The following is a 12,488-nucleotide window of genomic DNA, read 5'->3' on the forward strand; positions in this document are numbered from 1 at the left end:
AACTGTTACAATGGAGAGCAGACTTTCTTACCAGCATTATAAAAATCCATCCTGCACTAGCAAAATGAACTGGTCTCTCTTAGAAAAGGACCCTCATAAAGAGATTTTGAGGTATAGAAATAAGAAAGCTGCATCATATATTCAAACATCAAACAGGTTGAAAAATTGATAGGTGAACTTTAATTCTTTGCATATTTTTGCTTGATATTTCAGGCCTTCAAGTGGAGGTAGAAATAGGGTTACTGCAAAGACAATGTAATGGTGATTAATTGATATGGAAACAAAACTAGATCTGAAGCTTAAAAATAAAGCAAAACTTTTTTTTTAATGCCTCAGATTTTACTCATTTTACACTAAAATGATGTACGATTGCAGACCAGAAGCAAGTTTTGGTCATAAGCCATCATTCCCATTCCCATGGCCTCACACGAGAGAAGAAACTATAATAATGCGTGCATTGCCCAGGTTGCCTCAAACTAACAGGTTTAACAAGAAAGAATTAATTTATATTTCTAAGTACTTTTCATGATCTTAGGATGACCCAAAGTGCTTCACAGCCACTGAAGTGCTTCTTTTGTACTGTTGTAAAGCAGGAAACCGTGGAAGCCAATTTGCACACAGCAAGGTCTCACAAACAGCAAAAAGAAAGGATCAAACCATTTTAGTAATGTTGGTTGAGTTGATAGATGTTGTCTGAGCCACTGGGAGAATCCCCCTCTTCTTCAGTAGTTCCAAGGGCTCTTTCATGTCCATCCAAGAGGGCAAATGAGATCTCAGTTTAACATCTCGTCTGTCTTCCTGAAGTCTTTTACAGTTCTCCTTGCTGTTTGCCAAACTTCCTACATTTCATGATGTCAGAAAATCTAACGTTCCCAACACTCAGATTATCTACATAAACCAAAAATGGAAGTGGACCCAGCACTATATCCAATGCTCCTGTCCAAGCCTACAGTCACTGAACCTTACCTCTTTGTTACTTGCCACATGATGCAACATTCCTTCTTGTATCATATGCCTGAATTTTTCAAACAAGCCTCTTGTGAGACATCTTCTTGAGCACCATCTGAAAATTGGCATTTTAATTCATTCTCAGGTTGTGTCTGTTTCTGGCACTTATTGCCCATTCCCAGTTGTCCAAATAAGATTGACTCTTCACTGTTCTGTGAAGTGGCCTATCACTTTTGTGTGGGACTGCAGTCACATATAGGTGAAACCAGGTTAGGATGGCAGTGTTTTTTCCCCTAAAGGACATTAATGGATCCAGTTGTTTTTTTTTTACAACAATCAAACAGCTTCATGATCATTTTTACTGATACCAACTTTTAATTTCCAATTCTTAAACTGCTGTGGCAGGATTGGAATTTATGTTCTCTGCATTAGTCCAAGCCTTGGGATTACTAGTTCAGTAACATAACCACTCCACAACCATATCTGTAACTAAACTATAAAGATCAATAAGTGCAAGAGAAAAAACAAATTTAGTTGGGTTAAAAAGAAAAGTTAAATGCCGAGAATTGGAAATAAACTCTGAACATCCTGGAAAAGCAGAGTAGGTAACGAATCTGAAAAAAAGGAAGGTTAATGTTCTGATGAAAGGCCCCAAATCAGATATTAACTCACTTTTAGGGCTGAATTTTATGAAGCCTCTGCTGTTGGGGGTCGTGGTGGGAATTTGGAGGGGGAGAGGGGAGAGGGGAGAGGGGAGAACTATTGTAATTGGTTGCAGGGATGGTGGGAAGGGGTTGAAGGTCAAAGGTGCTGAAGGTCGGGGCGGGGGGGTGTGAAAGCTCGGCATATTAAAAAGTGGTTTTCAGGCAGATAGATCATTTTATTTCTGGTGAACTCTGGGTGGGGGTGGGGTGTTAAAGGGGATTCAAAGTTTAAATAAAATGTTATGTTCAATTTTCGTCCAATGGGACCTTTAAAAATTTAAATTAAACTGCAGGGCTTGAAGTCCTTTAAAAATGGCGCTTGGGCCTGCGCGGTGGGGCCGATTGCCGTTGCTGGGGACGGAATGGCTGCCCCCTCCATGTCATCGGGGTGGTTGCTCCGCCCCCATCCTTTAAATGAGCCCCCGCACAAAATATCACGGGGGCTCAGCGACGGCGCATCCACGCCTGAAGGCCCCCGACTTCAAAGCACGCCGCCGCGATTCTCGGTGCACTAATAAAATTCAGCCCTTAATCGTTCAGTTATTCACTGACTTTTTCATTCCAGAATTTTCTGATTTTATTAAAAGAAACATCACTTTCATGTGGTGATTTGAGCACATGCTGGATGTTGGTTTTCTTCCCGTTTTTGGGCTTTTTTTAGAAGTTTCATCATTGTCCGTAATGGTAACAATTGTGAAACAAGCCCTCATATAAACACTCTCTGGGCACAGAACCATCCTGACTGCAAGTTGAACAACATTGAGACCGTCTGGTAAGTGACTACTCCATCTCTTGAATTTTGATCTTTCAATGAGTATTTGTAAAACAGAGAGGGAAAAAAAAGTGACTAAAAAATCTAGCCTAGTGGCTCGGTATTTAAATGGCACTGGACATTGTACCAAACCACAGAACAAGGTGCAAGCTTTAGTTTGCTTTAGTCCTGAATTTGGTGAAGTATTTCTTTAAAGGGAAGCACAGGCAGAGGTAGATTTAAAGGGAGAGCACTTAAAAAAATCTAGGGTGAAAGAGAGGAATGAGATGACAAAGGGAACCAGCCGAGACAAGCCAAAATAAATAAGGACACCAGATGGATGTAAAAATTAAAAGAGAATTCCTGGGATAGAAGACCAAAGTTAAACCAAAAGAGGAGAAGAGAAATACAAGAAAGGGAAACAGCTGACAGAAATACTATTTAAGATAGGGACCATGAGGTGCGTTTACTGTGGGATGTTCAAATGAGAGTGCCAGATACAATTGAATGATGAAGGGATGTGAAAACTGTTAATCAGTAAGATTAGACCAAGAACCTGTGTGCAGATAGAAGGAAGGGGATCTTAGAGAGTGTGGCTAGTAATGGATTCAGTAAATGTTAGGAAGTGATATGGCCAGGCTAACATCAGACCTCAAGAGTTAACCTTCAGGGATTGCAGCTGGAGAGCAGTACAACCAGGAACTCTGTTATCATGTCAGAAGAACATAAGAAATAGGAGCAGGATTAGGCCATTTGGTTCCTCCAGCCTGCTATGACATTCAATATGATCATGGCTGATCTGATTATGGCCTTAATTCCACTTTGCTGCCTGCCCACCACCCCCCCCCCCTCTCCCCCCCCCCCCCACCCCCCCATAACCCTTGACTCCCTTGTCAATCAAGGATCTATCTAATTCAGCCTTGAATATATTCAATAACCCAGCCTCCACTGCTCTCTGGGGAAGAGAATTCCAAGCACTAACAACCCTCTGCGAGAAGAAATTCCTCCTCATCTCTGTCTTAAATGAGAGACCCCTTAATTTGAAACTGTGCCCCCCAGTTCTAGATTCCCCTATGAGGGGAAACATCCTCTCAGCAGCTATCCTGTCAAGCCCTCTCATAATCTTATGCATTTCAATAAGATCACCTCTCAGTTTTCTAAACTCCAATGATATTGGTCCAACCAGTTTACCCTTTCCTCATAAGACAAATCCCTCATCCTAGGAATCAGCCTCCTGCGACAATTGCTGAGAAAAGCCAAGGAAACGAGGATACTGGATGGAATAAGGTCAGTAAAAGGAGAAAAAAAGTTTGGAAACACAACGTAACAACCTAAGAGCTATTAGCAAATAGGCAACAGCCTCTGTCAAACATTGCAGAAGGTAATAAAGTCCCAGAAGAAAAGATATCCAGAAAACCAGAGAGGATCGTCTGGACAAAGCGGTCAGATGTCAATGCTAGATCAGAGTGATTGTAGTTGTAGGATACTCATTGCTCAAGAAAATGGATAGGCACTTATGCCATAAGAAGAATGCTAATAGCATGATGTGCTGTCTACCTGGAGTTACAGCAGTACACATTGAGGAAAGATTATAAGTGATGCTGAAGGTTACAGAAAGGGACCCTGTGGCAGTAGTCCACATTGGGGTAAATGACATGGGGAGAAATAACATAGGTTTAAAAACCACATATAAGAACATGGTCAGATGCAAATGAATACCTCCAGTGTTTGGGAAAGTTCACCAAAAGAACTGAGGAATGTCTGGCAGCACGATCAAAAATAACTAGGAATCCTTGTAGAATACAAAGGACTTGGATAAGAAAAAAAGGGAGGAAAAGACTTGCAAGGAACAGAGACAGCAATAGAAAATAATTTAAAGTAGACAGGTGAGGGCAGAGAGGAAACACAATTGGGCAAGACTGATCGTATGAAAGAAGGTAGTCAACAACCAGCATGGCCTCAAAGACAGACACTTGTATGAATGTGAGATCAGTAATAGGCAGGCACTGGGGAATATGAGATAAAGCAAATCTATACAAGATGTATATACATGAACACTAGAAGCATTAGAAATAAGATGCTGGAATTGGAGGCTATAGGGAACTGGTTGGAATATCAGAAACATGGGGCTGAATTTTACCGGCCCTTCTATGCAGAGGGTCACGGCGCAGGGCGGGTAAAATGCTGCAGGGAGATGCCCCCCTTGACCCGCAGTGTCGAGAAAGGTCCACCGCATATTACCAGTGGTGGGGGGACCTTGGTGCAGCCTCCCCTCCCCCCCACCCTGCTGCCTGGCAGCAGCCCTTCATCTCCATATGCAGATGGCCACTAAATATATGCAAAGTAACTCACCCGATGTCCCACGCCAATTTTACAGCCTCTGTTCAGCCGTCGCACGCCTCTGGAACCCACATGGAGTATCGAGGCGAAAATCTTGTGGGGAGGGGGGGGGGGAAGTAATAAAAATTTCAGGGTGGAATGGGTGGGGAAGGGGGAAAACAGATTTAATTGGCAATGAGAATGGTGGGAAGGGATTAGAGGCCAGATGTTAGAAGTTTGGGGGGGAAGATCCACCCCCCACTATTGAAATGAGCCCCAGCATTGGTTGGTTGAACCCCAACAGGGATCAAAATGGCTCCATTGAAGATTGATTCCTGAGGTTTCATCGGCCACAAGAATGGAAGTGCAACATGGGAAGGCAGCTTGCCATTTCTCTGATGCTTCCCTGGAGGTCATGCTGCAGGCCATGAGGGCCCACAGAGAAGTATTGTTCCCTGTGGATAGGAAGAAGAGGTCAGTCTCTCAGACCAAATCGGCATGTCTGGAAGATGTCAGGATGCCAGGAATGAGGTCCCTTGCAGCTGGATTCAGTGGTGCAAGTGGTTCAATGAACTCATGAGGGCAGGAAAGGTGAGTGGCATCCCACCTTCAGGTTCCAACCCTCACACTCTGAAATCTCCAGCATTCTCCTGCACAGCAGTCCTCAGATCAACGCATCTTGCAGCTCCACCCATTCATCTCTCTTGAGGCAACTCCTCACATCCCCATCACCCACATCTTATTGCCTTCTCACACTCATCCCTTACAGTCACCCTCCACAAATATTGTCCTTCCCTCCTCTCCACACAATCCATTTCTTATACTCATGCAGGAGAAGAGAGTGCAGAACTTCAGGAAGATACAGAGAACCAGGGTGGCCCTCCAGTAATAGCCATCTTGATTGCCACTGGCAATGCATGCCCAGTCAGTCCACTAGGAAGGAGGTTCAGGCTGCAGATATCAGCAATGATCTGCCATGAAAGGCTGAGCTTCATACCCCTGGTGCTCACATATATTGAGAAAGCTGACCCTCTCCCTGTATAGCCAGTGTTGGGGTTCTTGCCTGCTTCACCTTGGAGATCTGTGTCCATCCCATAAATCCTGTGGAGGGGCAAATGGCTGAGTAGGCAGCACTAACTGCTGGAGTTACGCCTGCTGCTCCACCTGTTCCTCATTTGAGGTCCAAGGTAGAGATGCATAAGCTGCTCCCCTGCAGTAGTGAAGACTGCCAGCTGGGCAGTCCAGATCAAGTTAAGTGCAGTCCAAGGTAGCAGAAATGACTTCCAAAATGTTGGAAATCACCTGTGAAGCAGTGAAATCACACTCTCAGAACAAATCCTGTGAGCGAAAGCCTTTCACCTAGGCAAGGAAGCAGCTGTGCTGTTTCAGTCTCTACCAGCTTTCCAGCCTGTCAATTTGTGCTCTCGCTTTGTGGACACTGGCAAGTTTCAGACAGTTTGGGAAACCTGTGTGCTGGCTGTTCAAACAGAATGCTGGGTTAATTTAAGAATGTATTGCCTCTTTACATATTTAAATGAAGACCCAACATCTCCACAAGGGGTTCCTCTCATGCCTCTGACCATGTGCCAGTTAAAGGTGGAAGGAAGTGAATGGGATCATGTTGGGTTTCGGACACACTGGCATTTTTTTGAGTTTTCACCCTCTGACTGCGCCAGAACCCGTGCCGCTCCCACCCTCACCCTTGCCAGTTAAAATTCTGCTGGATGCTGCCTGACCTGCTGAGTAGTTCCAGCATTTTCCATTTTTATTCCTGATCTTATGTGCTCTATTACAACACTTATTTGCTTACCTCCCAAAATTAGTGTACAATCTGTTGTAACTTTGTTGTGGGGTAATCAGTTTAGAAACTGATACTTGGTTCAATAAATGGCTCTCGTTCTTGCATTTCTAGGATGCTCCTATTGAAAAAATGAATAGTTCATCTGTTACAATTGCAAGTAATACAACATGTCTGTTGGATGAAAAATTCCTCACAATAATGATGCCTCCAACACTTACAATCATCTTCATTTTAGCTGCAAGCTTCAACAGTATTGCCCTATGGATATTCTGCTTTCATGTAAAGCAAAAGACTCCAATTGATATTTTGATGCTCAATCTGTGTGTCGGTGACCTGCTTTTCTCACTCACCTACCCCCTTGTAATCACTTACCACAGTAACAACAATCATTGGATATTTGGAAACTTTATGTGCAAACTTCAAACGTTTCTCATCTATTTTTTCTTGTTGGCAAGTGTCTTCTTCCTGATGTGTATCAGTAACTATCGATGTTACATGATTGTCAAACCTATCCAATTCCAAAACAGAATTACAAAGAAATGTACCATCATCCTTAGTGTCTTGATCTGGTCGTTGGCTGCTGGGTTCATGAGTACATCCTTTCTCAGGGTGAACACTTTTGAAATGAATGGAAAACTGCATTGTATGAGCTTTAATCAACCGAATGTAAGGAAGAAATTACAGCTTTCTACTGTTGTATTGTTTGTTCTGAGCTTTGTGATTCCATTTGGATCCCTGCTGGTGTCCACTTTACTGATCCAAAGGAAATTGGCCTATTCTGCATTAACATCTCAATCTCAAAGAGGCCAACGTGCTATCAAGATGGTGATAGTAGTATTGTGCATCTTCATTATATGCTTTCTTCCTGTAAATGTAATTCGTCTCATCTTGTCTGTTGTGAATGATAACAACTGCACACTTAAACAAAAACTTGGAGTAGTTTACTATTCATGTGTTCTAAACCTTTATCTCAATGGTGTCCTGGATCCTATTGTGTATTTTTATGCTGGCACCAAATACAGGTCAAAACTCATTAATGCCATCAAAGGCTGGACTTTTTGTAACAAACTCCCGAAGGAATCCAGCACCACCCATTCCAACAGCGAGTCAAAACTGTGACACATTGATGCAAATAGCCATGGATTTGGAATAGGCTGGCATGCAGCCAACTTCACTTCAAAGGAATGCAACTTTTGCAGCAGTATCAGAACTTTAGTTACACCTTTGACCTTCAGGTGTTAAAATAAGGCAAGTTTACCAGTGGTTCAGGTGGTCATTATCAAACTTGTGGAATTATTCATAGAGAAACAGCATGTTCTTGCTGTGTCCTAGCCAACATTTTTCCCTTAACTAACATTACCAAAAACAGATTAACTGGCCATTCTTCTCATTTACTGTTTGCAACATCTTGCTGTGTGCAGAGTTGCTGGTGTGTTCACCCAAAAACAATGACTGCACTTCAAAAGTAAATCATTATGACATGCTTTGCAAAATCTCTGAAAGATGTGATAAGATTCTTTCTTTACAAATATGTTCAATATATTTTTGGCTTTATATTATACCAATGTATTTTCGAAGTTATTCTTGTGCATATCTCTATTGATATCAATAAAAATATTGAATCTAGCATGTTTCCTATAAACGTGTCATTCAAAGATATGAGACCTGCATCTACAGTCTCAAAGCTGTCACAATAGCTCTCAGATTAAATCAAATATCCTATTCACTAAATGTGAAAAAAAAACAATTGAATGATGTCGCACCTTTAATATAGAATAGATAATGTGCCATTGAGGGAAAGGAATACTAGAGTGCACTCTAAGCCATGGTGTAAGAGTTAGGAGGCTTGATCGAATGCTTTGTTGTCAAGAAGAGCTATGAGAAGATTTTAAATGGAGGAGAGATGGAAAGGTTTAGAGAGGAACTTCAGAAAGGAGGAAGTGTCTGAACCCTGTGCCACTAATGGTGGGGTGAAAAGGTGCTTCCTGATTTCACTCCTAAATGGCCTAACTCTAATTTAAGATGGTATCCCATTGTTCTGAATTCCACTATCAAAAGTAAATACCTTTACTGCATCTATCAAATCCTTGTAGAATTTTAAACACATCAATTAGATCAATTCTCAACTTTCTAAATGCAAGGGAATACAAACCAAGTTTATGCAAATCTCTGGCATCTTAATTTGAATGTTGCTGTTGAAATTTGGAAAAGTAAAACATGACAGAGAAGTTGCGGAAAATTGCATGAAAAGCCACACATGGGGCTGGATCTTGGGGATAGTAGGGGTGCCAGAGAATCGGAGCGGCAGCGGTCGCCATGGAACCACACGCCAGGATTGCCGGTTCCAAACTTCCCAGGGCCGGCGAAGTTCCGTGGCAGCACCTCCGCTGCTCTACGACGGGACCCTACTTTAAATATGGTAAGTACCTCTTTGCATCCATTTGAATGTAATTCGCCACGATCCTACCAGCAGTTTCCAATCTTCAGCTCGATGTGCGGCACTTACGTGCCTTCACTTTCTCATCCTTGAAAAGCTGACGCCATTGAGGCGAGAGTCCTCATTACCTGCAAAGGCGGCAAGTAATGCTTTGCTCTCTGTTGTTGTTGCAAACTCGGACACAGTAAAGTTAAACCACCAGAAGTGAGGGGGGTTGGAACACTGCATTGGTCTATCGTGAAGTGGGGTGGGGGGGGGAGGTGTCAACTTGTCAATTCTTCATTGGTCTATCGTGAAAAGGGGGGTGAAGGGGTGAACTCTGCATTGATCTATCATGAAGGGGAGGAAGGGATCAATTCTGCAAGTGGATAAACTGTTTGTGGGGGATGCACAACTGGGAAACTGTATAGGTTGCTGTTGTCGGTGGTCCAATGAGGGCAACTCAAATGATGTAACAATGGTCAAGCTGGCTCACACTTATTTAATGTTTGTGCAGGCAATGTCATGCCATACATAGAGCTCACGCTGGAACGCTGCTGAAGCAGGAGTTAACACAGCTCTCATCCCAGATAGGTGTAAAGGAACCCAAAGTTACCAGGAACGTAGAGATGGGTATGATCCGCCCTATCCTCCTGGATCCCCTTGCCGTGATGAGGCATCTCTACCGGAGGTGGGCCCAAGAGATAGGTGTGGCCCACGAGGAAGCTCCCAGACACGAGCAGCAGCAGCCACCAAGGCGTAGAGTAGCCCAGATACGTCAGCGAGTCTATAGGACTCGGATGACATACCTGCAGATATCTGAGTGTCAATGCCAGAGAGGCTGTCACACACCAATGTGCGGTGCTGATCAATGACCTGCAATCAATGGGCTTTATTGGTCACCCTATGCCTCTGGCCCTCAAAGGTGCTGTGGCCCTAAACTTCTGTGCCTCCAGATCATTCCAGGGCTCCACCGGCAACATGTGTGGGGTTTCTCTCAATCCGCAGTACACCACTGTATCAAGGAGGTTACTGATGCTTTTACAGACTTCAGGACAGACCCTGAGAGTCAGGCCAAGAGGGCCATTTTTGGATTTGGGGCCATTGTGGGATTCCCACAGGTGCAAGGAATCATTCACTGCACACATGTCGTCATCAAGGCTCCCACAGAACAACCAGCCCCATTCATAAACATAAAAAGCTTTCATTTCATCAACGTGCAACTAGTGTGCGACTACAGAAAGTGCTTCCTGCAAGTGAGTGCTCACTTCCCAGGCAACTGCCATGACTGGTTCATCCTGCGTCAGTCCAAGGTGCCGCTGCTGTTCACTCCCCACCCCTCACCTTCAGGGGTGGATTCTTGGGCATAAAGAATAACACCTGCCACAGCTGCACACAAACAACCATTGAGCAGGCCATTGGTATGCTGAAGATGCACTTCCACTGCCTTGATAGATCGGGTGAAGCCCTACAGTATGCACCAGATAGGGTTGGGCACATCGTTGTAATCTGCTGCGTTCTGTACAACATCGCAGTACAGAGGAGGGAGGCCTTGCAAGATGAAGAGGTATGGGAGCAGGACACATCCTCCGCCAATGACAACACAGAGAGCAACCAGGAACAAACATGCCTGGGAGCATAGAGAGCAGCGATGGAGGGCCGACATGGTAAGTAGTGAACAAGGGAGGAAAGGCAAGGCAACGACTGATTATTGAGGGCTTCCACAATCCCTGAAGTTCAACAAATGTTCCTCAGAGCACAAGCCACCATCCTGCATCTCATCTGAAGTCTTCTGCCTCTGTAATGTCCATCTCTCCAGCATGACCGGCAGCAGCTAACTGAGCCATTGCCCATGTTACTTCACCTGTGCAGTGTCACATCATGCATATTGGCATAGCAATTATGTTATTGCTTACATTGTCAGTACTGTCAGGCTTATGATGTAATGGAAAGGCACATAATCAATCCAGGTGGGATGTGTTATTCAGTCAATAAAGGCTGATGATTGGCAGGACAACACATTTAATTAAAGTACACATGACATTTCAGTCTCACCCGTGAATACCCATATGTGTCTTTTTAATATGTTTGCGGGTGCTCCTTCACGGTGTGACCTCTGCACTGGCAGCTGGACTGGAGGCAGGCTGCCGAGCAGGATGCCTGTGGCCTGGGATGAATTCTGAGGTCATTCTCTGCGCGCCTGAGGCCTGAAGTGGCCCGGGCTGCCTGAAGGCCCCCTGCACCAGTGCAGGGCTGTCCTCAGGCTTTGCGACTGCTGGAACTGGACACTCTGGCAGAGGGGCTGAGGAGGTGTCCACACTCGAATCACCTTGAGGGGAAATCCCAGATGTGGAGTGCAGCCTCCTCTCCTCCCTCTGTAGGTTCGGAGCCTCACTGCTCGTCGGAGAAGGACTAGGAGCGGGAATACTCTCCAGTATCTGGGTCCTTCTCTCACCCAGCCACTGCTGAATTCAAGTCATGCCCGAGGTGAGGGTTTTGCAAGTCATGGCACATCTGTGGAATGTGGCTCTCCATGAGGGTCACCAATCTCTTGATGAATGAAGCCATGCACTCATATGCCTGGGACATGGTAGCAGTTAAGGCATAGATGGACTCCCCCACCACCCACTCATGGCTGCGCATGGCCCCTGGCATCTCTGCCAGATGTTGCCATACCTCTCCCTGCAATTCCAGTATGCTCTGTGCTGCCGACACCAGAGTCTTATCATCAGCCTGGGGCTCAGCCTGGGCCTGGACACCCACAGTCCTCTGACTGTCAGAGGCCTCGGCTGTCTCAGCCTCAGCCAGCTGCTCGGGTGTGTGTGTGGTGCTCTCACCAGTTCATGACCCCGAATCTAATGCCAATTGGATACCCACTCTGGGGGAAAGGACCTCTCGTCTTTCCCTTGCAACCTGGAAGAGAATAAGCAGGGAGGCATAACTGAACCGTGGGGCCATCCTTGCTCAAACCTCTTCCATTGCCAGAGGGATGCCCAGTGGTGCCACCTGCTGACTTTTATTTTTCTGGAACACTCCCGAAATATTGCTCTAAAAAGCTTTACTGCAATGCAGGGAGAGATTGAATGCAGGGCTGGCAGCCTTTTAAAGATGGCGCCGACACCTGCTCCTGCATCAGGTGATGCCGTCAATATGTTAAGTGGCCACCCGCCATGTAATCGCAGCAGCGCGGCTGCATGGGTCATGTGCGGAACGGCCGCCATGTTCCACACCTGCCGCCCCTCCCAGTGGCTGGACTACAAAATCCGGCCCTTGGTTGTACTAGCCTCCATTTCACGAGTCAAGTTCTGACAGCCAGATTCCTGATCTCCCTTCAACAGCCTGGGCTGACCTCAGTGATCCTTTCTGTGGTCCACTCTAAGTTCTATCCCATTCGCCCCCAACTCCAACCCAACTACATCCAATATAATCTCATCCTATCCCAGCCTGGCCAGGCCTAGCCTGTGTCCTTCCCACTGCAAGTCCTTCCCCACCAATTGTTTCCTTCTTCACACCAGCTACTGTATTTGCTTCATATACTTCCCTTGCAAT

At 45.1% G+C, this 12,488-nt stretch overlaps 1 protein-coding gene across 3 annotated transcripts; it reads left to right on the forward strand.

Annotated features, from left to right (window-relative positions):
• The first annotated feature begins 1,974 nt into the window (after nucleotides 1-1,974).
• On the forward strand, nucleotides 1,975-8,106 carry LOC137346479 (P2Y purinoceptor 1-like). Of its 3 annotated transcripts, XM_068009940.1 has the most exons (3): nucleotides 1,975-2,424; nucleotides 3,627-3,690; nucleotides 6,635-8,106. In XM_068009940.1, the coding sequence occupies exon 3, from the start codon at nucleotides 6,653-6,655 to the stop codon at nucleotides 7,640-7,642; it is 990 nt and encodes a 329-aa protein (XP_067866041.1). In that variant the 5' UTR covers nucleotides 1,975-2,424; nucleotides 3,627-3,690; nucleotides 6,635-6,652; the 3' UTR covers nucleotides 7,643-8,106. The 3 variants fall into 3 exon arrangements, with proteins under 3 accessions (XP_067866041.1, XP_067866040.1, XP_067866039.1); XM_068009939.1 differs by lacking the exon at nucleotides 3,627-3,690; XM_068009938.1 differs by lacking the exon at nucleotides 1,975-2,424 and having other exon boundaries at nucleotides 3,289-3,690.
• Nucleotides 8,107-12,488: the final 4,382 nt, after the last annotated feature.

The sequence above is a fragment of the Heterodontus francisci genome, chromosome 30 (assembly GCF_036365525.1).
Source record: "Heterodontus francisci isolate sHetFra1 chromosome 30, sHetFra1.hap1, whole genome shotgun sequence".
Taxonomy (NCBI): Eukaryota; Metazoa; Chordata; class Chondrichthyes; order Heterodontiformes; family Heterodontidae; genus Heterodontus; species Heterodontus francisci.